At 47.1% G+C, this 26,050-nt stretch overlaps 1 protein-coding gene across 2 annotated transcripts in view; it reads left to right on the top strand.

Annotated features, from left to right (window-relative positions):
• Pecam1 (platelet and endothelial cell adhesion molecule 1) overlaps positions 1-26,050 on the top strand; it is a 45,685-nt gene that overhangs the window by 14,446 nt on the left and 5,189 nt on the right. Inside the window, exons 6-15 of one of the 2 annotated variants that reach the window (XM_076870910.2) lie at positions 1,688-1,936; positions 3,206-3,481; positions 5,107-5,394; positions 6,046-6,153; positions 7,235-7,262; positions 8,050-8,123; positions 10,397-10,450; positions 11,980-12,042; positions 17,635-17,691; positions 25,577-25,599. In XM_076870910.2, the coding sequence (XP_076727025.2) occupies positions 1,688-1,936; positions 3,206-3,481; positions 5,107-5,394; positions 6,046-6,153; positions 7,235-7,262; positions 8,050-8,123; positions 10,397-10,450; positions 11,980-12,042; positions 17,635-17,691; positions 25,577-25,599 (1,220 nt within the window). The remainder of the gene's footprint in view (positions 1-1,687; positions 1,937-3,205; positions 3,482-5,106; positions 5,395-6,045; positions 6,154-7,234; positions 7,263-8,049; positions 8,124-10,396; positions 10,451-11,979; positions 12,043-17,634; positions 17,692-25,576; positions 25,600-26,050) is intronic. The other variant, XM_076870911.2, reaches the window with a different exon arrangement.

Genomic DNA, 26,050 nt, shown 5'->3' on the forward strand with positions numbered 1-26,050 from the left:
CCACATCGCCAGCCCAACTATGCTCTTAAGTGTTAGCACAATGCATTGTACAGAATAAGCACTCAAAGAATATTTTTACTATGTATCTGTGATGATACTACATTTATCTTTCTTCTGTGCCAAGCACGACGCTAGATCCCCAGTAGTTCCTACAATAGGTCAGGAAAAAAATAATAGTAATAATTTCCCATTGTGGAACACTGTGATAGGTTTATACATGTTTTTATTTAGTGCTTGAAACAATTGTACTTGATAATTATTTAGATACCCACTTTATGGATATGAAAACCGAGACTGGGAGATTAGTAACTCACCTAAGTATTAGAAGGGTCACCAGGGGGCAGAATAAGAGTCACCCCCAGATTGTTTGATTTCCAAACCTGTGTGCTTGAAAGTTCCCTCTGATTCCTACCCCCTCACCTGGCTTCATTTTTCTCTAAAATACTTATTCCTAAAAATATATACATATATACTCTGTTTCTCTTGTTTATTGGATTTATTCAGCCATTAGAATGTAAGCTGCTGAAAGCAGAACCAATTATCCATTTTATTTAATATTTTTATCTTTAATTTTTTTTTTTTTTTTTGGTGGTGCTGGGGATTGAAGCCAAGGCCTCATGCATACTAGTCAAGCATCCTACCACTGAGCTACATCCCTAACACCTGGAACAGTACCTGGCCATAGTAGGAATTCGATACAATTGTTATTTAACAGAAACAGAGAGGATAGGCTCTTCTTGGTCCCTCAGCAGAAGTGTCCATTCATGCTTGTGTCTGTTCCTTCACTCTTTCATTAAGCCCTCCACTGAGTGTCCAGGCACAGCCACAGTCCCCAGTGTCATATGTCGGAGGCCACCAGCTACTCATCTGGGTGAGTGGCATATAGGTTACAGCAGCAGTCTGGAATTCTAGTGTCTGCTGGAAATTTAGTGAATTATTGAGAATGACAGATAATTTGATGGCTCATGACATTTTTCACTGATAGGATTTATATTATCTCATTAGAGAAAAGTATTGAATCAACATTTATCGAGCTCCTTCTGTATTCTGGGCAAGTTATTGGGAATAGAAGCTGCCTGAGACAAGGTTGTGCCTTTGAGGACCACATGGACACAGACAGACCAGTCTGTGGCAGTTTGTTATAGTCTTAATGGACTCACACATGCTGCCTAGGACACTTTCCCTGGATAACTTTCTCCCAGAGACCATTCCCTGATTTCCCAAGGTGAAGTTCAGTGTCCCTTCTACAGGCTCTGCTGTCAACACCTTGTCAGAACTACCCACTAGATGTAAATGCTTTCAAGTCAATAATTGTTCTTTGTGCACTGCTGTCTCCCCAGTGCCTAGCAAGGTGCCTGTCCCAGAGATTGCCTGCAATAAGTTCTTGTGGAATGAACTGTGTGAATAAACAAAGAATTCGGTAAATCCATGCATCAATAATTGCCGAATTACAAATTGCAACCCTTTTCTTATCTATGTCTGTGAAATCAGTGCATCAGCAGGTGAGGAGAGCCTGTCCTGGAGACTCAGGCCCAGAATAAGTCTAACCGTTTAAAGGTGTGCTCATCAGGTAAATGAGAAGCAAAGACCTTCTGCAGGAAGATGCAGTTGGTTCTGCCAGGGCCACACTGCCCCTTCCAGGCAGGAACCCAGACACACCGTCTCCTTCCTCCTGGCTGTTTTTCAGAACTGTTTTCCAAGCCAAAGCTGGAATCTTCCTCCATCCGTCTAGACCAAGGTGAGATGTTGAGCTTGTCATGCTCCATCCCAGGAGCACCTCTAGCCAACTTCACCATCCAGAGGGAAGGCGTGATTGTGTCGCAGGACCAGAACTTCTCCAAGATCGCCTTTGAGTGGGACAGTGGCATGTACACCTGCACCGCAGGCATCGGCAAAGTGGTCAAGAAAAGCAACACAGTCCAGATCACCGTGTGTGGTGAGTGGGTCCTCGCCAGCCCCGAGAGGGGAGGAAGGGAGCGGATCTCCCGCTGCAGGGCTCTCGGGTCTGAAGGCAGATCAGGCTTAGGGAGGGCAAGAATTGGAGGAAAAGAGGCGGGAAATCGAGAGTCCACACAGAGCAGGAGGGTGTTCCCGTCCAGAGTCCATGTGAGAGGCAATATAAGGAAATTGTCGTTTGTCCGCCAGGATCAAGTTCAAGACTTTATTGCGCCTTCACGCTGATGGTGTGGCCTCAGAATTGACAAGATTCTGGCTGCTGGTGCAGGCGGTCACTTGAAAGGCCAGGGAGGAAACACTGCTGAGTCAGCACTAAATACTAAGATCTAAGTTCCAGAATTTATCCTTATCCCAGCTAATCAGAAGGGGCAGGACTTCCAATGGGCGGACAATAGAGCCAGACTTCTGGCACTTAAATGTGTATCCGAGATCCAGTTAAAACACAGTAGGTCAGGAGGGGGCCAGATGCTACCCGTCCAGCTAGTGCATTGGTGATGCTGATGCTGCTGACCCCTGGACCATGATGTGAATACGAAACCCCCATCAAGCTGTTACTCAATCACCGTGCTACAGTTTCATTGGTGGCTGTGGCTTATCCAGCTGAGATTTTAGTCCCAATTGAACCAGCCTGTTTCCAATTCTCTAAATCCAACTCAAAGGAAAGAATGCAAGAGATGAATGTGGGTCATTATATTTTACTTTTTTTTTTATCATTGCTGCTCTTGGGAGGTGGTCACCGGTGATTTCATCTCATAAGGTTTATCAATAAGCTCACTTCAAAAATTGACCTAGAAGAATTCTTATCTCTTGAGGCAGGTAATTTACATATCAGGAATGGCTGAGGCACTGAAAAGAGTTTGTTTCAAAATGTATTCTGTTTGGGTGCTTTCCATACTTTTCTGTATCTTTGCTTACCACAGAGAAAAATACTGTATATGTGTGCATGTAAGAAGTTTTAAAATATAAACATGCACTTATGAGGCTATAATGATTTCCTTGAATTTGTATCATTCTTTAGTTTGACTAGGGCCCTTCTTTTTCCCTCTCCCTTATTAACACACACACACACACATACACGCTCTGCATGACAGTCTTGTCTTCTAGAAGTCCCTTAAAAATCAGTAAGCAGGCAGGCATTTGAAATTACCATGGTGACAGAGAGAGAAAAACCCAGAGTTTGAAGAAGGAGCATCTTGGGTTGGATTCATTGCTTCAGTCCCATTTGTACAATTTCCCTCTGTTGTTCTAGAAAAGCTCTCCAAGCCCAGGATTTTTCATGATGCCAAGTCTGAGATCATAAAAGGACAGACCATAAGAATCAGCTGCCATTCGATCAATGGGACGTCACCTATTTCTTACCGCCTTTTGAAAGCCACTCGTGATTTAGAAGTACAGACGAAGCTCTCCAAGGATCCTGCAGTATTCAAAGACAAACCAACCCAGGATGCAGATTACCAGTGTGCCACACACAACTGCCATTCCCTCCCTGGAATGGTCAGTGAGGTTCTGAGGGTCAAGGTGATAGGTAAGTTGCTGTATTATAAAAAGAAATCATGTCGGGTTGGGGTCTTTGGTCACCTTTGGAGGGTTTGGAGTTGCCCAGGGATTGTGGGGACAAGAAGAGAAATGGGTGATATTTGTGTGAAATCCATAAACCCAACATACATTAAAGCAAACCCCAGTCATGGGTCAGGAAAATATGATGCAGCCAGTGTAATCTCTTTTCAGACCTTTCAAGTGAATGGCTAGAATAGCATATGCAGGACTTGAGGAAGCCTGAAGTTGTGTGTTTGGGTTTCCTTAACTCTTGCTCTTTTTCAGTTGAACTGAGAACTATCCCTGAGAATCATAGGCCAGAGCTCTTCTCTGTAGTGGACCCTGGTGGAGCAATTCTGTCATGTGTAGAACCTGTAGCAATCAGAGCTACAGGTGTGATCTCCTGGGAATTGCTAATATGTACCTGGGATTCTCATACTCAAGAGAAATGTACCATCGTCTTAGGGATGGGTATTTTTCCTTAAATCTCTATCTTGTGCCTCATAGAAGACTTACGAGCACCATCGCTTGCACTTTTTAGATATTCTGCATCCAGTTGTAAGAAGTTTAATAAGGCATCGTCTTCTCTGTCCTTTGTCCCCTTTTGTTTAATGGCTGCGTGATATCATTAACATGGCTTATTAACTGCGTATTATGCATGCATTAACCTTGCAAAAAAGAGCAGAAGAGGGAAGAAGGACATGGTAAGAATGGGTTCATGTGAAGATTAACCTAGTGGCTGTATTATTGAGAAGAAGTGTAGTTTTCAGGTCTCAGGATACATGAAAAGGCAAACGCTGAACCCCATGTGAATTCATTGGTTAATTTGGGTCAATATTAGTGGCTAACATTTACTGAGCTCTGACCATACATCTAATCCTGTGTGAAGTATTGTAGTGAATTATTCTAATTAAGACCCACAATCACCAGAGAGTAGTAGGAGTGGTATTCTTGTTTTACGATGCAGCAACTAAGGCTCAGAGCAAAGAGCTGATGGGTGGTGGTGCTGCCATCTTGGTTTCCTACCCCTGAAAGCTGAAATTGATTCGTGGGAGCTTTTCACGCTTACCTGGGGGTGTCTTTGGAGTCTTAACTGGGAGTTTCCCAATCACTTTATGACCTGCTTCATCCTTTGCTTTTGTTTTTTAAGTTGTGATAAAATATGCACACTGTGAATTTACCCTCTTAGCCATTTTTTAGTGTAGAGTTTGGTGGCATGAAGCACATTCCCATTGTTGGCTAGCCATCACCACTGTCCATCTCCAGTTTTTTCATCTTACAACACACACACACACACACACACACACACAATAGAACAGCTTAATAGTTGAGCTGACTAGTCAATAATGCGTAAATTAGTGAGTGAATGGAGGTGTCCCCTAGTGTCTTACCTTTAATCAATTAGTGAGGACAGGAGGTGTCCATTACTGCCCTTCTAGGCTAATCAGGGACAGGACCATGAAAAAGGTGGGATGAGAGGAGCAACTTAAATGAAAAGCACAGCCAAGTCCAAGTCACAGCCTGGGAGGGAAGCTGGCCATGGGCTGTGGACACTTTAGGTTCGTTCTCTGCCCCCCTTCTTCACTCAGTCCTAATCCTTTTCCTACTTTCCAGCCCCGGTGAATGAGGTCAGGCTTTCTATCCTGGCGAGTCAGGAGGTGGAATCCGGGGAGGAGATTGTGCTTCTATGCACAGTGGCTGAAGGGACCGGTCCGATCACATATAAGTTTTACAAAAAAATGGAGGACAAACCCTTCTATCAAATAGTCACAAATGAAACCAATGCATATTGGCGCAAGACAAAGGTTAGCAAGGAGCAAGAGGGACAGTACTACTGCACGGCTTCCAACAGAGCCAGCCCGCAGCAAAGCAGCCCCCAAAGCAACACCCTGGCAGTCAGAGGTGAGTCGGGATCTCAACAGCGGGTACGCGTGGGCAAGGGCACCAATCATACCCCTTATAAGAGGGAGTGGGTGGGAGGTCAGCTCAGGTGACTGAGGGTCAAGAGAACAACGTCCTCAAGCTCTGTGTCTGTAAGTGACAGAAACCCATTCAAATTAACTTGGGTAAAAAAGAGGAGTTGGGTGTGATAAGAAACCAGGAGCATTTCATGAAGTCTCAATTCCAAATTCTTGGCAAAAAGACTCCAAATAACTCACTTTGGGTCAAATATTTGCCCCCGGGATCCCTGTGGCCAAGGGAATGGGGTCATGCAGAATGGACATGGCTGGGGAGTCCACCTATAGGGTGAGGGTGGTTTCCTAAAGCAGGAGGAGAGCTGATCAGACAACCCAAAATGGGGTCTACCCCAGCACACTCAGTTTGATCCCTCCTTGAAGATCATGGCTGGCTTTGGATTATAGCAGAAGCAGCAAGTTCCCCACCAACAATGAGTTCAGCATCCCCCAGAGGTAGATGCTAAGGAAAGATACCAGTTATAAGGATTGTAAGAATCAGTCTCCATTTGATGATTTAACCTGATATCATTTCCTGCCGACCCAGGAAGAACCGATATATTTCTTTCTTTCTTTTTTTTTTCCCCTCCATTTCCAGTTTTTCTTGCCCCATGGAAGAAAGGACTCATTGCAGTTGTCGTCATTGGAGTGATCATTGCCACCTTGATAGTTGGGGCCAAATGCTATTTTCTGAGGAAAGCCAAGGGTGAGCACAGTTGCTTCCTTCCATTATGACAGGTGGTCCTGGCTGAGAACGCAGCTCGGATGTATAGTGCCCTAGAGGGAGCTGGGGAGGTGCACCTGGTTTTTCTCCTTGGGGTGTTACCTTGACAACCAAAGATCTAGCCTTGGTGGGTGTGGGGCTTCTGTCACCCCTGGATGTAGCTAGGCAAAATGAAAGGGGCTGCTTTCCTCCTTGGGCAGGCCAACGAGGGAACGAGGAAACGTGGAGGGAAGTTGCATCTTCATGTGGGCAGAGAAGCTGTTTCTGTGGGGTTTGGCCACTTCCAGTTCTCTAACTGGTAGAGTGTCAAGGACACACATGCACTGAAAGCTTCCCAAATAATCTGCCAGTGGCGCAATGGTTTCTACCCTGTGCTTGGGCGCCAGGCATGGGTGGGGAGCCAGGAACACCTGCTGGCACTCAGCTAGCCCAGACTCAAGGAAAAGGGCACAGAATCAATGATTTCTGCAAATAAATTTTTTCATAGGGTAAGGTTGGGTTCTTTGGGGGAGACTCTGGTGCTGGTGCCTGGGATGAGCGGGGGCCGCTGGGATGAGCAGGGGCCGTGTGTTTTTTCTCAGGCAGGAAAACTATAATTCCCTGGGAAGAGACAGGCTCCCAAACAAACGATTCCCAAGCCTGCCGCTGGCCTTGGTCTTCGGCCAGCTTGGAATTAAAAACACAGGGATTGATTTAGCCTTTACTTTTTGAGATTGTCTTGAACCAAAGAAACAGCTGCCCAGTTATCTAATTGATCTGCCCCTGTACCATTGCCCCCATCACCCATTGCCCCACATCACATCTCACAAGCAAAAATCACATCTGGCTCAGAGAGTCACAATGTGGTTTATCTGGAAAGTGAATGTGAAATCTCTTTGACCAGGAGAACAACTCCTTCTTTCTCTTCTCTATTTCTCTGAAAAATGTGAATGTACTTAACTTTATTCTCTCTCTCTTTTTTTAATGGGTATGCAAGTCAAATGTCACTGCAATGACTATTACTGTCTGCTGTAGATACAGGCACCTTACCCTGACTTTGGTTTGTCTCTTTCCTTTTTTAAAGCCAAGCAGATGCCCGTGGAGATGTCCAGGTCAGTGTCCTTGTAAGAGGGTGCAGCTCTTTTTGTGGGCATGGGTGGACTTTTCTGTAGGGAGAGTCTGGTCATTAGGAAGTTTTCAGTGGTTCTTGGCAAAATCAGAAAAAGGAAGAGCTTTGTGTGTGTGTGTGTGTGTGTGTGTGTGTGTGTGTGTGTGTCTTTGTAGAAGACTGCCATCTGTCCTTCCATGGGAGAGAATGGTCTTATTCTGAGATCATGTCCCTCTTGGACTCTTATTTGTGAAAGCCTCTTTTCCATACCAAAATATAATGGTAATAGAGGAGCATTTAAATTTTTTATTTACTTGGCAAAATAGAATTGGCCTATAAAAAATATTATTTTACCTTTATCATTCTTGAAAACCAAAATCCAAGGCTATAGAAATTATTGCTGTGTTATAGAGAGAAACCAGCACAGGAGTGCCTTCATGAAACTAAGGGCACCAGATAATAAAGAACTCTTTGGCCCTGTCTCTTAGTTTAACAGCAAAAAGTTCAGTCAATCATTTTAGAGCTGAAGAACTTGTTAGTTTTCCAAATGGAAGAGTGAAGCTTTCTTTCCTTTGGAAAGCTCCTTCTGCTTTCTCATGATCTTCCTTTATCGATTTTGTTAATTTGGGGTTAGAGAGGGGGGGAAAAATATGTGTGTGTGTATATATATATATGATATATGATATATTTATTTATATATAATATATTATGTTTAGACTGTATTTCATTATATTTAAAAATAATTCTACGTTTTTTTTTTTTTTTTCCTCCTTTTCAACTTTCATTTTAAGGCCAGCAGTACCACTTCTGAACTCCAACAATGAGAAGGTGTTGGATCCCAATATCGAAGCCAACAGCCATTATGGTAAAGTCCTGGTTTCCTTCAGTTGCCAAGAGTTTTACCAACTAAAGTGGGTGGGGTTAGAGTTAGAAGGGAAACCCTGGCTTCCAGCAGGGGTACTTATCTAATCAGGCATTAGACGGTGAGCTAATAAGCAAAACAAAAACTTTAAAGGAAAGAAGACAGAACATTTTATTCTATTTTCACCACCTTCTAAACTTCCTGTTGAATGAAACCTGGAGAAAACGCTAATGCCTTGTAGCCTTCAGATACTTCGAATACTCCCCATGAGAAACAGACCAGAGAGCAGATTAGAGCCCTGATAAAACCTCTTCTCAGGTGGAATTACTACAAGCACAAGATACTTGTTTTGAGGTTTATCCCAAGCTTACAAATCTGTGCAACAGTGTGAGTGGACAGTCCCAGCAGTTCTTAATCCTGTTAAGAACTGTGTGAAAAAGTTGCCCAAGCAATTTAGCAACCCCCATTGGGCTATAATTATGTCCCACAAAAGTCCTATCCCAAATCATTTTTGGAACAATTCTCTTTCTTTATCAGCAGTTTTGGAAATAGAATGCCTATGTTCTTTTCTAATTCTGTAACAATGTCTCACAAAATAAGGTATTTCTTTCAATTCTGTAACAATGTCTCACAAAATAAGGTATTTATTTTCTTTCTTTTTTGTAGTTGTAGATGGACAGAATGCCTTTATTTTATTTGTTTATTTTTATGTGGTGCTGAGGATCAAACCCAGTGCCTCATGCATGCTAGGCAAGTGCTCTACCACTGAGCCCCAGCCCAAAATAAGGTGTTTCTAAGATATATATTTTACAGGGAGATAATGTACTCAAGAGATGTGTTTTAAGAATTGAGCAGGGGCCCAGGTATGGTGGTGCATGCCTGTACATCCTAGCAACTTGAGAGGTTGAAGGGAGGATGGCAAGTTCAAGACCAACCTGAGCAATTTAACGAGGCCCTAGGCAACTTAGCAAGACCCTGTCTCAATATAAAATAAAATAAAAAGAATTGAGTAGGGGTCTGGTGGTGTAGTTCAGTGATAGATGCTCACTTAGCATGGGTGGGGCCCTGGGTTCCATTCTCGGCACTACAGAAAAAAAGGAAAGCAAAAGAAGTCAGGTGTGGAGGCACATGCCTGAAATCCCAGTGACTCAGGAGGCTGAGGCAGGAAGATCACAAGTTTGAGGCCAGCCTGGGCAACTTAGTGAGACCCTATCTCAAAATAAAATTTGAACAACAGTGGTGGGGGGAAGATGTAGTCAGTGGTAGAGTGCTTGCCTAGCGTGCACAAGGCCCTGGGTTCAATCCCTAGTACTGGAAAAAAGAAAAAAGAACCAGAGAAACTGTTTTCAAAAAATGTACTGAATATTTTGAACAAAGTAATCTACTGCTATAGAGAAAATAGTACCTTTTTGGTATAAGGGGGGCTCTGTTGGTATATTGTATCATTGCCACTAAATACAGCAGTGCTTTATGTTGATATAGTTATATTAAAATATAGGATTTTCTTCTAACTTTTCAAAATGTAGGAAATATTCCATTTCTTACATTCTCTTGTCTCTGTTCTCTTGTTCTTATTCTCTTGTTCTTATTCTCTTGTCTCTGCATGGATTTTATGATTTTAATAATCATAATATCAATTAGTTCAAATACATGATAGAAAATCATGTGTTCTTCAAGAATAGTAGTTATAACATTTGTAAGAATTATCTTTTTTAAATATATTTTTTTAGTTGTTGATGGACCTTTTATTTATTTACATGTGGTGCTGAGAATTGAACCCAGTGCCTCATGCATGCTAGGCAAGCGCTCCACTGCTGAGCTGTATCCCTACCCCAAAGGTTTTTGTTTATTTGTTTTTTAATCTATACCCACTAAGGTGATATCAAGCCAATCTCCAACCAGAGAGGATTATTTAACCAGTCTCCTTTATGTTTGTCATTACTGACTGGTTCCTTCAAGAAAGAGAATAGTCTAGAAATCAAGCTATTTGCTCACATTGAACAATTCTGAATTCCCAACAAAAGTGCCCCTCCCCCACCCATGTCTCTCACCCTTTGATGGTAGGGGTTCCACTGGTGTTAGGAGAAGACCACCTAGCAGGTCTTGGGGCCCACAGGGAGACCAAGGAGGAGACCCAGAGACATGACTCTTAGTCACTTACACCACTAAAGAAGTCATGCTTGACTATGTGAAGTGGCATTGAATTTTTTTAAAAATTATAGAAAATGAGAATTTCCATTATCACTCATCCTAACTAATGGTTATTTTTTAATTAGGTTATGGCGATGATGTTGGAAACCATGCAATGAAACCACTAAATGAAAATAAAGGTAATTATCTAAGAGTTTTATTAGAAACTTTCACATAAAATAAAAACAAAACCCATAGGTAGCTGGGCACCGTGGCGCATGCCTGTAATCCCAGTGGCTCGGGAAGCTGAGGCAGGAGGATCATGAGTTCAAAGCCAGCCTCAGCAAAAGCAAGGCGCTAAGCCACTCAGTGAGATTCTGTCTCTCAATAAAGTACAAAATAGAGCTGGGGATGTGACTCAGTGGTTGAGTGCCCCTGAGTTCAGTAACTCCTCCCTAAGGAAAAAAAAAAAAAAGACCCACAGGAAAAGAAAACTAAAACTTGAAGGTGACTAGATAACCTCCCAGCCCTCGTGATGACTCTGTGACTAACTGGTGTGTAAGATGGAGATGATTAAGTGTTTCCTTTAAAGATGCTACCTAATGTCCTTAGTGATAACCAGCTTAAGGGTGAATGGGTCCTACCTAAAAAGCAATGTCCAGATTCGGAGGGAACTATCAAATAAGGAAGCAGAATGTCCTTCCTCTTGGATAGTTGACTTGGATATTCTTTTTTTTTTTTTTTTTGATACTGAGGATTGAACCCACGAGTGGCTTTTACCAGTGAGTTACATCCCCGGCTATTTATTTGTTTGTTTGTCTATTTATTTATTTGTTTGTTTATTTAATTTTATTTTAAGACAGGGTCTTAGTGAGTTGCTGAGGCAACTTTGTCCTTGAACTTGTGATCCTCCTGCCTCAGCCTCCCAAGTTTCTAGGATTACAATTGTCCACCATGCCTGGACAACTTGGAGATTTTTCAAGATGATCAACAATAGATAGTGTGCTTCTGCCTAAAACTCAGTGGAGTCAGACTAAATCATCTTTCATCAAGTTCCTTTCCCTCTAGGCTGCAATCATGGGAGTTAAAACTCCTAAAGATATAAAAGAATTCTGTAAAGCCCTGTTTTTGTAAAGTATCCTTGACTACAGGATCATTGTGTAGTTGCTGGTGAGAATTCCTGATTCTTTAAGCCTTAAAAAAAAAAAAAAACATAATAAAAATATTCTGAGTTGAAAACACACCAATTTCCCAGATTTCTGGTAGCACCCAGAGAGATTTCATTACCTTGTCTGCGTCAGACACTCAAAGCATCTTGGGGCTGGTGAGCCTGCTCCCGAGGTCCTTTCCTGCATGCTGGGGATGGCATAGAAAGCATCGCAGCATGGAAGGGTCAGGTGTTTGGAGGGAGCCTGAATGGGAGTTCATTGTCATGGCTGATCTTGAGCTATTTTCTGTATCCTCTGACCTGTTAGAAGTCCACTCACCTGGACCTCTGCCGCAGGATCCATCCACATCCAAGTGACCGGGGAGTCCCAGGCCAGTGGCGGGCTCCTCCTGCCTTCCTAGTCTGAGGTTTCTTGTCCACTTAGAATGGAGCTCCACCTGCATCTAGCCGCTCCCCTCCACATTCAGAAGACTTTAATAATTGGGATAAAAATCTCTAAGGTGGCCCAATACCCCCAAGGGAGATGCTGTCTAAACAGGGTGCTGTGGTTCCTTTGAACAGATTCTCTGAGCTCAGACGTGGAGTACACAGAGGTGGAAGTGTCCCCAGTGGAACCCCATCAAGGTAAGCCCCACCCGCCAGTGAGCCAAGCCCACGCTTTGCTCTTGATTTGGATATAGGCACCACGTTGGGGGTGCTGTGTCCATTGAGAAGCGTCTCCCTGAAGGGAGGTGGTCAGCAGATCTACAGGATGTGCCTAAGGCAGGAGCTGTAGAATTTCAATAACTGTTAGTTATGAAGCTATGAATAATGGTAACACATGTTGAGGGTTCACTACGCATGGGCCAGGAGATGACTGAGGGCCGAGCAAGTTGTTCCTCTGGAAGGGACCTTGAGAGCAGCCTCACTTTGAGGTGTTCAGTTCCTCCCAGAAGTGGCCCCTTGCCCACAAGCAGTATGTTCCTAAAAAGTGGCCTATGCAGTCTGAACATATGTCAATCATCGCACGTGTTAAGGTATGGGATTTGCTCTTTAGAGGGTGGCTTTTGAAAGCACAGAATCCCATCCCCTGGGAATGGTGGCATTGGATTTATGCCTCAGCTTAAATAAAAGTAATGTGCCAATGAAGTGAAAATGTGCATGGTATTCTGTCTTGGGCAGGCCACCTGGAAGTCCCCATCTCTGGTTCAGTGCTGGGAGACTGACGGAAAGTGGGCCAGTCCACAGCAAATGCCAGAACATCAATCTTGGTTTCTTTTGGCACCAATCAAAAACCATGCTTCTCCTAGTCCTCCCCCTCCTCAGCTCCCTCAAGGTTCTTGCATGCTCGAAGGAAACAGCCATCAAGAACCTTCCGGCCCTGCTGGGGTGCTCCTTAGGACTCTTGCCATCCGTCTCCCTTCCTGCTCAGGATACAGCCAGGCTGTTCTCAGCCAGGCAAGACTGGGCAGTTTTCCAGGCTGGGTCTGTCATGAGCCAGAGCCATGTGGTCGTGGCCACGTCCTGAAGCCATCTCTTGCTCTGGGAGGAGTTTTGGAGTCCTTCCTAACTTTCTTGTTTAGCATGATTTGGGCACCGTGCCGATGGGTGTGTGCATAGAACATTTCTGAGAAAGCTGTCCCATGCAGTCCCTGGGCTACGTGCTGTACTCTGGGCCCCTTTCCCGTGGTGTTCCATCAGACTAGTCCTCAGAGCTGTGGATTGCTCAGTCTGCACCAGCGACAAGTATCCCACTTCCAAGTCCCAAATGGATCCAAGAGGAGGGAGGGACACCGCAGCCTTGATTTCCTCCTCTTTTTCGTTTTCTTGTAAAGTGATTCACTTATTGAGCAGAGATGAGACCCACGAGGGCCCAGCTGCTGTGCAAGAAGCAAAGGCACAGCCAGCCTCCTCCTCAGGGAGGGTCTCCTCAGGGGCAGCCAGGAAAACAGGGAGCACAGCAACAGATCCTATCAGACGGTCCTAAGTGCCAGAAAAGAGCAAAACCGGGTGCAGAGAAGGCGTAAAAGGGGACACTCTTTGAGGGCTGGCATTTAAGCTGGGTCCTGAAAGAGGCAAAGAAGGGGACCCCAAAGAGGGAGGGTTGGGGGACCCAGGAAATAGGCAGGGCAATGTGTGGCAATGCAGAGCTTGGCTCCTTTAAGATCTGTAAGGAGGCCTGTGTGTCTGCAGAGAGGGACAGATAGACAGGACAGATGAGGTGAATGAAGCTGGGGAGGATGGAGTTGGGGCTGGAGCATGCAGGACCTCTGGGGTTTTCTTTGCATCTTTTTCTAAAAGGATTAAGGAGCCTTTGGAAGCTTTAGGCGGGAAGTGTCGGGTTCCACTGTCCTTCTGGAAGATCCTCATGGCCAACATAGAAAGTGGGGCAGGCGTGGAGCCTAGGGTGGGACCAAAACGTTGGCAATGAATGGACTCTAGATATATTTTGGAGATAGATCTTAGCATGTGATGACAATTTAGTGGCCAGGACAGGAGAGACTAGAATCACTGCATGTTCCTGGATGGAGCAGTTGCAGGCATGGTTGTGATGGCTGAGGTTGGGAGGAACAAGCTGCTATCGACATCTGATTCAGCTGGTGGAGTTTGACATGCCCGAGAGATACCCAGGAGGAGAGAGCACAGGGTCTGGTGCTCAGGAGGGACCCCACTTGGGCTGGGAAGGGTGGGACTGTGGAAGGCGCCCCACCAGCCTGAGCTTGTGCGCCAGCTCCATTGCTCTGCATCCTGGGCTTGGCCCCGTGAGTGACAGCTTACTTCCTCCTAAGAGGATGTCAGACTCGGAAGGAAAGGGAATGGATAACAAGAGGGCAGCGCTGCTCAAAGATTTCAAAAATAAGTGGAAAAACACTGCTCTCCTCTTGGTTCGTGACCCTCCACACTCCACTGAGTGCTCCAGTCGGCAGTGAAGCCAGAGGACAGGGGAGAGGGAGTTACTGCACATTTTCTGTCTGCAGTAAACAGTGATGCTCCCCTGCAACCCGAGGCACCAGGCTTCAGATCCTCCCATGGAGGGCCAGGTCTTGCCTCTGCTTCACAGCTTACTGGGCCAAGGTGCGTGGGACTATGAGGGCTCCTGGGAGGCTTTGGGTGTAAGGAAGCTGAAAGGAAAAAGGAAGTTGTGTTCTACCCTTGGAAAAATGTCCTTTTGCCATTCCTTGGGGAACGGCTATGGAGATTTCCATGATAGGGTGAGGCAGGTGATTGCCTTGGGTGTTTCCTGCCAAGGGGTGCATCTATAGGTTGCAGCCAAACCAACTTGTTGCCTTTCCAAACTTGCACAAACGTGCCACATGCATAGTGTGGGCCCTGTGTAGAGCTGGCGTGAGGGTCACTTGGGTGGCAATGGGGAGATTCCAGAGGACTCAAATTGAGTTCTCTTGTCCCAGCCTCTCCTTGAGGCTAAGGTGTAGTGGGGAAGCCAGGCCTGAGCCTCCAGGGTCAGCCCCTGCCTTCCCATAGGTGGGAGTGGGCATTACTAGGTGAGGGCTTTGTGGATTCAAGGCAAGTGGTGAGTGAACTTGACCTGGTCTTGGCCAATTCAGGCCCCTTTCTTCAGGCCTCCCTCCTCTCCTCCAACTATAGAGGGGGATGGGGACCTTGTCCAGCTCTAATCCTTGCTGGCTGCTGACCAAGTGGTCACAGGGGGTGGAGGAGGGGCGGGAAGGAACTCGTTAAATCCTGGTTTGCTGCATGTTTGCTCTGGGGCCGACTGCTGGGAAAACCCCGTGACGTTGAGCCTTCTCTGCCTCCGTGAACATAGAAAAACAGAAGCCAAAATAAAGCCCTCTCCGGAAACATTGCTGACAGCAGAGACAAACACCCTGCTAACCTGGTTTAGTCATTAGCAGGCAGCTGCTGCCATTGGGGCTGCAAGAGGAGGGGAGCCAGCGATCAGCTGCACCCCACCCTTTGCTGAGCTGGGCAGAACCAGGTAGGCAGGCGGCAGTAGAGGCCAGGGTGCAGCTCTGCCTAGAAATAGAAACCGCCCCTGCTGCCCTGAGCTATGAGGTGACGGGGAGGGAGTCACGAAAACTCAGGTCCACAAAGTGTGCCCCCAGGATGATCAGAGAAGTCTCCTGGCCATGTCTTTGTGTCCCAGGACAGTGGAGTTCTCAGGGTGTCCAAGCTCCCCGGCTTGGCTACCAACTCTACCCCTCGCTGTGCCCTTCTCCCCTAACTCCACTGTGGATCTGGGTCAGAGGTGAGCTGGCAGTGACCCCCATGCACAGCACCCTGTGCCCACCTGCCTGCTCCACATCCTGGAACTGCTAAAAGCTGAGACCAGATCTGACCCCCTTTCCTCCCTCCACGGTGCAGGGCACACAGAGCGCCTAGGGTTAGGTTGAATGGGTGACTCCCCCGGGCCTGACATTGAGGGTCCCTTGGGGATGTGGAGAATTGGCTAGCAGATTTTGGGCTCCTAGAACTTCCCTCTATATCACCAAACTAGAGTGGAGGGTTGTGTGGGCATCTCTGCGGTGCCTCCTGAGTTCTCCTGAGGCAGGCATCCTGCAGTGAGAAGCCTGGTACCTCTGCCACTCCACCGAGCTCCAACCTCTGCCTGAGGGGAATCACTCCGAGTCTTCAACAAGGCTTTTGTCCCCCAGATGCCCCAACTTTGACTGTGGGGATTGGGGCACCCCCAGACTCCTCCCCGGCATGCAGTCCTTCACTCAGGAACCATAAGTACTCAGTGTCCAGTGAAAGAGATTTCAGTCCTAACCCATCCCCAAAGAAGCCCAGGTTCCTCTGGCAGCATGTTCTAGCTGATAGATGGAAAAACTGAGAGACGGGGCTGATTATGCCACCACCTGCCTGAAGCTCAGGGGTTCTGAGGTAGAGACACCTGCAGGATATTGGCTAGCACTTGCACTGTCATATCAAACTATGACAGGTGCCCCCAGGTGACTGTGTGAGGCCTGGGAATGGAAAGTACTCAGGACCTCAGCCACTGGCCTGGAGGAGCTCAGGGCCTGCCAGAGGAGACAATGGGAACAGAGTCAATGTGCTATAGGTAAATGTCCCCAAAGTGTAGTGGGAGCACAGGGGCCCAGGTAGCTGACTAGGGTATGAGCAAAGGGGTGTGTGAGGGTGTGTTAGGTACATACAGGAATACAGGGGCAAAGCTGGGCCAGAGTCTTGGAGGAAAGGACAGAGAGGAAGGACAGTGTCAGCTTGGATGTGAGTGGGGTAAGGACGGCAGAAGGCTGTCCCTGGAGCATGGGGCGTAGAGGGTATCTCAATGCAGTTATAGACCCTGGTGTGCCCTTAGGAGAGAAATGTCCCCGACACTGTGATGGCAAGAAGCATCTTACTCTGCCTGGGGGCCTCCTTTCTACATACAATGAGACTTCCTGGTTTTTTGAGCAAAGAGGAACTAGGGAAGTGGCCAGGTTCCATCTTGTTTCCTCAGGGTTCCTGGGTGTGCCTGGGTGTGGATATGGTGTGTGAGTGTGTACACATGGTGTGCATGCCTGTATGTACACAGTTTGTGTGTGCCTGCTTAAGGGTGCAACCATGTGTGTCTACACACAGAGTATGAGTGCGTGTGGACACGGGGTGCGTGTACGTGTTTCTCTGTACCTGTCTGGTTTGCTCCACACCCAGGTTGGTTATCTTGTCCTCTATTCTGAAAGGATCTAACCCAGAGGATCTCAGCCCCAGTTGCACATTAGAATCTCCTGGGGACTCCTACTAACACCAGTGCCAGGGCCCACCCCAGGCCCGTCAGCGAGACTGCAGGGGCCCAGGTGCTGGCACTGAAAGCAGCCACCCAGTCACCTAGAACTGTAGGCGGTCTTTGGTCCCAGCTAATTCTCATAGTCACCAAAAATGCCAGTCTCCACCCCAGAACTCAGGACCTGGTTCTGCTCTGGGCTCTGGGGGGATGGGGCAGAGCAGCTGGCACAGAGTTGCAGCTTCAGGGAAAGGGGGATGGGCTGCTGAGCTGGGGCTGCAGGCCTGTGTGGATCCCCTCCCATTGGCCCCTCAGGCTCAAGGTTCCTCTGCACAGGTGGCCCTGCCCCACAATGGCCTGTTGACCTCCTACTTCAGCCCAAGAGTGACCCTGGTCAGGCTGGGACCTTCTGAAGTTGAGGAATGACAAAGTCTCAATGCTTGGCTGTGGGTACTGCTGGGGTGGGGGATGGTATAGCTGTGGGCTGGCCTGGGACCCAGAGGCAGCCTCTGACTTGTGCCTGGTCCCTTTTTCAGCTCTGGGAACGAAGGGGACAGAGACGGTGTACAGTGAGATCCGGAAAGCCAACCCCAGTGAGTGAGGGGCCCCTGGTTCTCCTTGGTGTGTGGGGGGGTGGGGCTGGAGTCACAGATGGGGCCTTGGGAGTGGGGAGGGGAAAGAGGAAGCAAAGAAAGTACAAAGGGCGTCACCTCCTGCACCAGGGTTTCTTTCTCCCCTCCACCCACTGCTGCTTTTGCTGTGTCTGTTGTCAGCAAGCGCTTACTACCCGAGAGAGGCCATGCTGCACAGCCTACATACCCTGTATGTATGGTGAGGCCAGTGAACCTCCCTTATGGGAGAGGGGGCCAGGGCTACCCAAGGCCTTAGGCACAATCAAGAGCTGTGCTTTGAAGATGCTCTAGTGGCAGCTCCAGGGCTGGGGTGGGCTTATGGATCTGCTTCCACTTCCTTTCCTTTGTGCCCAGCCTCAAGTCAGCCCCCTCACTGCCCACTTCTCTCTGAAGAACACAGTTGAAATTGGGGAAGCTGGGGAAGCACCCCAAAATTGTGTTTTTATCGGATTATTGTATTCGATTCTGGTGAAATGGAATCCACAAAGAGTACTTTAAATTCTGAAAGAAAGTCAGCAACCCAAAGACACAAACAGTGCTGGGGATGTAACTCGATGGTAGAGCATTTGCCCAGCCTGTACAGGCCCTGGATTCAGTGCCCAGCACTGGGCGGGGGGGGGGGGGGGGGGCATAGAGGTACAAAAGGTATAAACATCTACCTCTGAATCTCTTGCTTTGTACAGTAGACATTTATGTAAGTGAATTCTTTGAAATGGAGTCCTTAATAGCTGAAGAACACCTGTGAAAAGTGCTACTCAGGGTGGTTCATGAACCAGCAGCAGCAGCAGCAGTCTCGGTCAGACCCACATCCACTGAATCAGATTCTCCGGAATCTGAACTCAAGCTCTCAGGGGTTTCTGATGCTGCCCACATTTGAGAAGCGCTCTCTCTCTCTCTCTCCCTCCCTCCCCCCTTTCTCTCTCTCTCTCTCTCCCCCCTTTCTCTCTCTCTCCCCCTCTCCCCCCCCTTTCTCTCTCTCTCTCCCCCTCTCCCCCCCCCTCTCCTTTCCTTCCTTCCTTTCTTTCTTTCTTTACCAGGACTGAACCCAGGGGTTCTTAACCACTGAGCTATAGCCCCAGCCCCTTTTATATTTTATTTAAAGACAGGGTCTCACTAAGTTTCTGAGGCTGGCTTTGAACTTGTGATCCTCCTTCCTCAATCTCCCAAACTGCTGAGATTATAGGCATGGGCCACAGCACCTGGCAAGAAACACGGTCTTTAAAGGAGCTATTCAATGACCTGATGAGCCTACTTTTTATCTCAGAGTGATTACTCTTTTATGCATCTTTGTTTAAAATAAAAAGTATATTCATGAATAGAGCAGGAACTTAGCCACTTGTGGGACTTAACACTTTTTGAAAACCTTTGCTGGGGAATTTTTGGTTCAAGTGCCTATTTAAACATATTCAGAGCTAGCAAAATATAAATTCAGAAATAAAAGCTGTACCATTGAGTTACATCCCCAGCCCTGATGATGCCTTTGGGTTGTTTTCTTTTTTTGTTCAGTGGAACAGAAAAGTCAGAGGTAGGGTTCAAGGTTGAACCCATTGGTCAATTGTATAAAATGCCTCATCAGTTTCCTAATGTCTTTGGGGATTGCTCACTCTCTTGGGTCAATGCTGAAGTATTTGATTTCAGTTGCTTCAGTTATTTCAAAAGCTCAGAGTTGAGCACTTACTCCATGTACTAAGTGGCCTATTCCATCATATCTTTCCACCCTCACAACAAATCCCATTTTGCAGATGAGGATACTGAAGCATAGAGAGGTTAAGATATTTGTTCAAGGTCACACAACAAGCAAGTCTCTAAGAACCAGCCCTTCCAGGAGTCAAAAGGAGTGGTTAGAACTTGGGGTCTATATAGCATCTTAACAAAGAACAATAAATTTATAAAATAGTAACAAAACAAAGGATGAGGGGCTTGAGGCTTCCAAGGGGAACAAATGGAAAGGTAAATATCTGGGGGAAATTAATGGAGTAAGATTTGCTGGTGTAGGTTCATCTTGGCACCAACTCTCCATCTTCATGGCCCTGAAATGTCCCTGGGAGGAAATCCCCCGATCTCAGAAGTTATTACTTTTAATCAAATAAGGAAGCCCTGAGGAGACTCCTTTTGGCATCTGTCGATATTCATTTACCCTCTAGCTCAAAATAAGCCAAAGTGGCCTATTTTGAAGTGCCCTCTTCTGATCTCCTAAGACAGCCAGCTGTTCCAGCAGGTCCTCGTGGGGGTCCCTTGGCTGGTTCTAGATTACTCAGTCCTGGGCTGTTGCAAACTGACTTCTCAGGCTGGAAACAGGGGCATTGTAAGAACCAGCTCTTGTAGGGTCTCGAGGTGGAGAGGAGACAGGGAGCCCCTGTCCTGGTGCTGCACTTACCAGGACTCGGATTCTTCCACTTCTGAACAGCGGTGGTATTGAGTGAGATAGCGGGGTGGAGTGGGATCTGGGGCTGTGGCGTTCATTATTCCAAGCAGTCAGTGTGTGACCCCCTCGTATGGTGAGCATCATTCAATTTTACTTTAAAATTGCCAAAGTTGCTGGAGGAACTCAGGCCCTACAGGGTGCAGTACCTTGCTAAGAACAGGACTAGTCTCTAGACTCCCAGGCCTGGGGAGAGGCAGGGCAGTAAGGGCTCGGGTCCTCTGCAGCCTGTTCTCTAATGTGGCAGGTCTGTAACCTGCCCAGGGGCTGAGGGTAGAGAGATCCCTGAGTCTTATATGGGCTGTAGTCCTTGGGGCCTGCAGCTGCCTAACGCTGTGCCCCCAACCTCTCCCAGAAGGCTCGGGTCCGGGGGGTTTCCTGTCTCTGAGTATTCCCCTTCGGCCATTGCTCAAGGAGAAAAGACCACAGGCCACATCTGATTCCTTTTCGTTCCTCTTCCTCTTATTGATTTGCTAAAGGACAAGTTTGAGGATGTCTTTCCTCAATTCTCCAGGACTCCCTTAGTGAAACTATCTACTCTGTAATCCCCTTTTCTCTACTCCCCACCCCCAAACAGGGATCCCTGTCTGCCTCCAGGGAAGCCAGATGATCATCCAGGGGCCAGATCCTTCAGTCGCTGATAATCCACGCATGTTGGGCTCCTCCTACACTCATCCTTAACATTCCTTTACTTACCCTTCCCCCAGAGCTTATGAAGAACAACCCTTTCTCGTGGCACCTCCAAATCTTTATCATTCTCCAAATTCTTCAGCAGCTCCTTGCTCCTGGTACAACTCCATCTCTGCCTCTCTCTTCTGTTTCATGTTAACTTTTCTCTCTGTACCCCAATTCCCTTCAGGTTTGGAGCATCCCTTTCGCCTTTCGTAGTTACAGGCAACATTTATTGAGCACCCCTGTGCTGAGACCTCGGAACCCTCACTTCCTCCTCAAGCCAAGAGATGATGGGGCCTGATTATCATTCCTGCTCTGCAGATGGGGGAGGTGGGCCTAACGGTTAAGTAAGGTGTCCTTGGCCCACAGCCAGTGACACAGCAGGGACTGAACCCAGTGGGGCCTGGCCCGTGGTGGTACTCTTCCAATTCTTCCCATTTCTTCTCTGTGTTGCCAAACCACTGGACGCATGCTTCTCACTGGCCATCTTCCTTGCTTTGGTTTCCAGTACCAGCTTCATTAGAGAATCCAACTCTATCTACTTTAGAAATTAAGAATAACATCCTTGTGTGGCCTGGGTGACCCTGGGCAGGTCATGGACCCTCTCAAGGGCTCAGTCTCCTTCTCTGGGAAAAGAGGCAGAAGGGCTATGCTCTGGATCCACGGTTCTCAAGATTTGTTGAAACACAGCTTGTTTGGCAACCTACCCCGGCCCCAGCTGCCAAATTTCTGACTTAGTGGGTTGGAGAATTTGCATTTCTCACACAGTTTTCGCCCGTGACTGGTGCTGTTGGTTTGGAGAACTTACTTTGAGAATCATTCTACAAGCTAATCATTGTGGGAGACCCTCTGCGCTCCCTCCATCCTAATTGTGCCACATAGATGCTCTTCTTGTTGGAAGGCCAAGGGTCTTTCTTGCTCTCTACGAACCCTGGCACGATCACTCAGGGTTGACTGGCAGGAAAAACCCAGAAACAATTTGTGTGCGTGGCAGGGGCTGACTCCCAAAACACAGAGCCCGGGGTGGGTGGCCGGGCAGACGGATCAATGGGCCTGGTGGGTGCAGAGCAGGGCCTGAGGTCACACTCCTTCCTCTCCTCTGCACCATCTTCTAACTGGCAGTATTTCAGCACTGACTATTTTGGGAAATGGCTCATAGGGCGTAGTTCTCACTCTTATGCCCCCTTGTCCCCTGAGTGATACAAAGGAAAACCGCTCCCCTAGATAAGCAAAAGGGCATGGGCAGCCTGCCTCCAAGGAGCCCCCAGGGCAGGGCCTGGAGAGACTTTGGGGACAACCAAGGAGGCAGGAATCCTCATGGGGGGTTCACAGCCTGTGGGAAACACCTGGTCTTTGCAATCTTGGCTTCAGCTCTAAGCTTAGCTTTCTTTCTTTCTTTCTGAAAATGGTTCTAAAATATGCACAACACCTGCCATTTTCAAATGTGCAGTTCAGTGGCACGAAGTCCAGTCACATTGTTGGGCAGCCATCACTTTTTCTAACCCTCTTCATGTCTCTCAAATGAACCTCCATGCCCAAGAACCAATGACTCTGCTCTCTCTGGCTCCTGCCAAAGCTCCTTTCTGCCCTCCATCTCTGTGAATTTGGCCAAACGCAATGTTTATTCCTGTTGAATGAAGTAGTGGTCAAACCAATGATCTTAAATTCCTTCCAATCATAACATTCAGGGAGTCTCAAGGTCCTGGCTTCTGGAAGGTAGGGGTCATTCGTCTTTGCCTTGGTCACCCCCAACCCGTCCCCCTGAACATGTTGAAGCTGCCTGGAGGATCATCTCTTCTAAGAGTTAGTCCGTGGGTCCCTTGCAGCTGATTCTAATCCTTAATCCACAATGTGACTATAAGACCCCATAGATAGTTTCTCCTAAGCCCGAGTTTCCCCTCAGATCTGAATTAAGTTCTGCTTCTCAGGAGCCAAACCCACTGTGCTCCTAGAGCATTCATGTTGGCCACCCTAGGGGGGTCATTTCCTGTTGTGGCTGTTCTCAGAAAAGCTACCCTTGACACACTGGGTGGCAGGGGACGTGGTGAGGACCAGGGGTATCTGCTCCCTTAAAAACATCATGGATGTCTGAGTTTCTGGCACAGAGTGAGCCGTGGACGGCTGAGCAAGCTGCTCCTCAGATGAGGAGGGGACCCCGTCTGACTCAACAGATAGGGCTGGGACCTACAGCAAGGCACAGCCACAACAGGAAATGGTCATCAGGAAAGAACCAAAGAAAAGGAGGCCTCTGGGCCAAGTCCCCCCTGGAGGGAGAGAAGAACACTTGAGAGTCAGTCCCACCCATCCTGCAAGGCCCCAGGCCAGCCAGGTCAGGAGGCACTGCCAACCTGCCCTCCAGATTGTTTCCTCCTTCAGCATGCAAGATGATTAAAAAAAAAAAAAAGGTACCTGTGAAAAATATGGATGCTGCAGGGCATAGGGCGACGCCTGGAATCCCAGGTACTCAGGAGGCTGAGGCAGGAGGATCGTAAGTTTTGAGGCAACCCTGTCTCAGAATAAAAAATAAAAAGGTCTGGGGATGTAGCTCCTTAGTAGACCACCTAGCTCCAAAACAACAACAACAAAATGCTACCATCAAATTCTATTTTTATGTTGGTTCTATTACCAAAAACAATAAGTGGACATGGACTTGGTGTTTCATCGTATTATTAGCATATTTGCATTTTTAGTGATCCACACTCAAATTGTTTTAGGAAGCACGGCCTTGATGCGCTTTCTCCCTTGTGTCTGGTTGGGACTATGGCAGAGCCAGTGCATGGGCTGGTTTGGTTCCTCCCAGTCAGAATTGGGTTGGGAAGTGCTGCCTGCAACCTGGCTCAATGTGCAGAGGTGACACTAGGCTCAACCCTTGGCTATTGTGCCATCTTCTGGCCCAGGTAGGACAGAAGAGGGGCCCCTTAGGAACTTCTGGCCCTGTTCCTTCTAGAAGGGAGGGAACAAATTGAGTGTGAGATGATGGGGCTGGGGGGAACTTGCAGAAACAGGCTGTTTTTAAATTAGAGAAACAGATGGGCTGTGGTTCCTGCTGTGACAGATGGTCCCTGAGATAGCCCAAGATCTAGAAGGAACTGGGTTTGAACCTGGGGGCCTTCCCCAGGCAGCTGAAGAGGTTCCCTACTCTGTCCTCAAGTCTTTGTCTGCAATGGGCTTTCTGGAAAATCCATTCCAACACGGGAGCCACTGACCATTCAGGATTCGTGGGGGCAAAGGCCAGCATCTTCTTCCTGCTCAGGAGGTGTAAGCCCCCCTAAACCTTAAAGACTCAAATAATTAGTGAAGAGCAAAACACAAATAGTCAGAAATGTATTTACAAAAGCAAAGTCCCCAAGAGATCTAGTCCACATGGGAGCTGGAACTAGACAAAGAAAAGATGGCTTGGGTGGTTTATTTAAGGGGGGACGTCAAAGGCAGGGATAAGGTTTCAAGGGCAGTCTGGCTTCCTGGGGTCTTGCAGTCAGCAGGTTGATTGACATCTTGGCAGGTCATACCCATCTCAGGTGCTGTGTGGGATCTCTGGCAGAACTTGAGGGGGAAGTTTACCTGCATCAGGTGGTCTGTCCCTGTGGGGATGCCACGGGACGTTCCCAGTGCCAGACTTATCCCCTCATTAGGCTACGATGAGCAACATAGTCCACATCACAGCCCATGGATGGTACGAGTTAGGGCCTGGTCCTACTCAAAGCGGCAAACCAATCCCTTGTCTCTGAGAGTAAAAGCCACCTCTAGCCAACACAGGCAGAGACCCCTCTCCCTCCTTGCAGAGCTTTCTGTCATCCTTGGCTTCTCTCACCCTCGCTCTCCTCTTCCTGACATTTGGTTGGGGCCATTTGCAGGAAGGTGGCCTGGCATGGCCAACCAGCCACAGCATGCCTTCCAGGAAGAAGACAATGGACCTCCTAGGAACTGAGACGTGACTCTCCAGGGAAAGTGCAAGCGCCTGCCCTGCCGTCCCGATAGTTTGGCTATATATATGCTAAGAGCCTTGGCCACATATATACTCCTGCTCTGTTGATCCCACTCTTGGGAATAGGCAGACAAATAGTCTGAAATACGGAAATATCTTTACTCCCAAAGAAGATGCTGACAGTATAACTTCAAATAGCAAAAACCTGGGAAGAACCTAACTTTTTAAAGTAAGGAAATTATCAAGTAAACAGTAGCACGTCCACTTAACGATTGTGACGTAGCTACTCTAACAATCATGTTTACGAAGTTACCAGAAAATATGTAGAAAGCACATTACATAAAAAAAGATAGGATATAAAATTTCATATAATTGTAACTGCATGCCCCCCTCCCCAAAATGCCTACTAATAGCAAAAAATGACAGGGAAAAAGTGTCAGTGGGATTCAGAGAATGAGATCTGAGATCATTTTTATTTTCTCCTTTCTCCTTTCTCGTTTACAGTATTTCCCTTAAAAAAAAAAGAGTGTTACTAAATTTAAAAAAAAACTATTTAAAATGTTAAAAAAAGAGGTGTCTTGTGATTTATATATCTTATATAAGTTATAACTTATACATCGTATATAACTCGTATACCTGAGGGAGCTTGAAGGTCTCAGGGTAAAGGAGCTATAAACCAGAGCACCGAGTCAGAATATGGCCTGGTGTCCCCTTCTGTATCATTGTCCCCACCCTCTTTCCCCAACCTGTTCCAGCCCCTGAGATCTGGCGGGAAGCCCCAGTGTCTCTTTGAACTACTTACTGACCTGTTATCCTTTGTTTTGTAGATTTCATGGAAAACAGATATTCTGTAAGTACACATTTCATATACCGCATTTAAAAAAGTTCTATGTGGAGTGGTGAAATCTCTCCTGACCCTCCCGGGCCTGCTTTCCCCAATCCCCCTCCCACCCCATAATGTTTTAGACTAGGAACCCTGGGCTCCTCTGATTAGCTGGGCCAATTCGGATTTTGGATATTTTCTTCCACTATTTCCATCATTACCTCTCAACCCACATATGAAAAGGGACCCTGGAAATCCTCTAATAAGACTGGGAATCTAGGGTACCTATTGCTTTTTTTTTTTCCCCTTCCTTTTCAGCACTGGGAATTGAACCCAAGGTCTCTCTATTACTATACTATATTCCCAGCCCTTTTTACTTTTTATTTTGAGACAGAGACTCACTGAATTGCCCAGGCCAGCCTCAAACTTGCAGTCCTCCTGCCTCAGCCTCCCAAGGAGCTAGGATTTTAGGTTTGTG

This window comes from Callospermophilus lateralis, chromosome 11 (assembly GCF_048772815.1).
Source record: "Callospermophilus lateralis isolate mCalLat2 chromosome 11, mCalLat2.hap1, whole genome shotgun sequence".
Classification (NCBI taxonomy): domain Eukaryota; kingdom Metazoa; phylum Chordata; class Mammalia; order Rodentia; family Sciuridae; genus Callospermophilus; species Callospermophilus lateralis.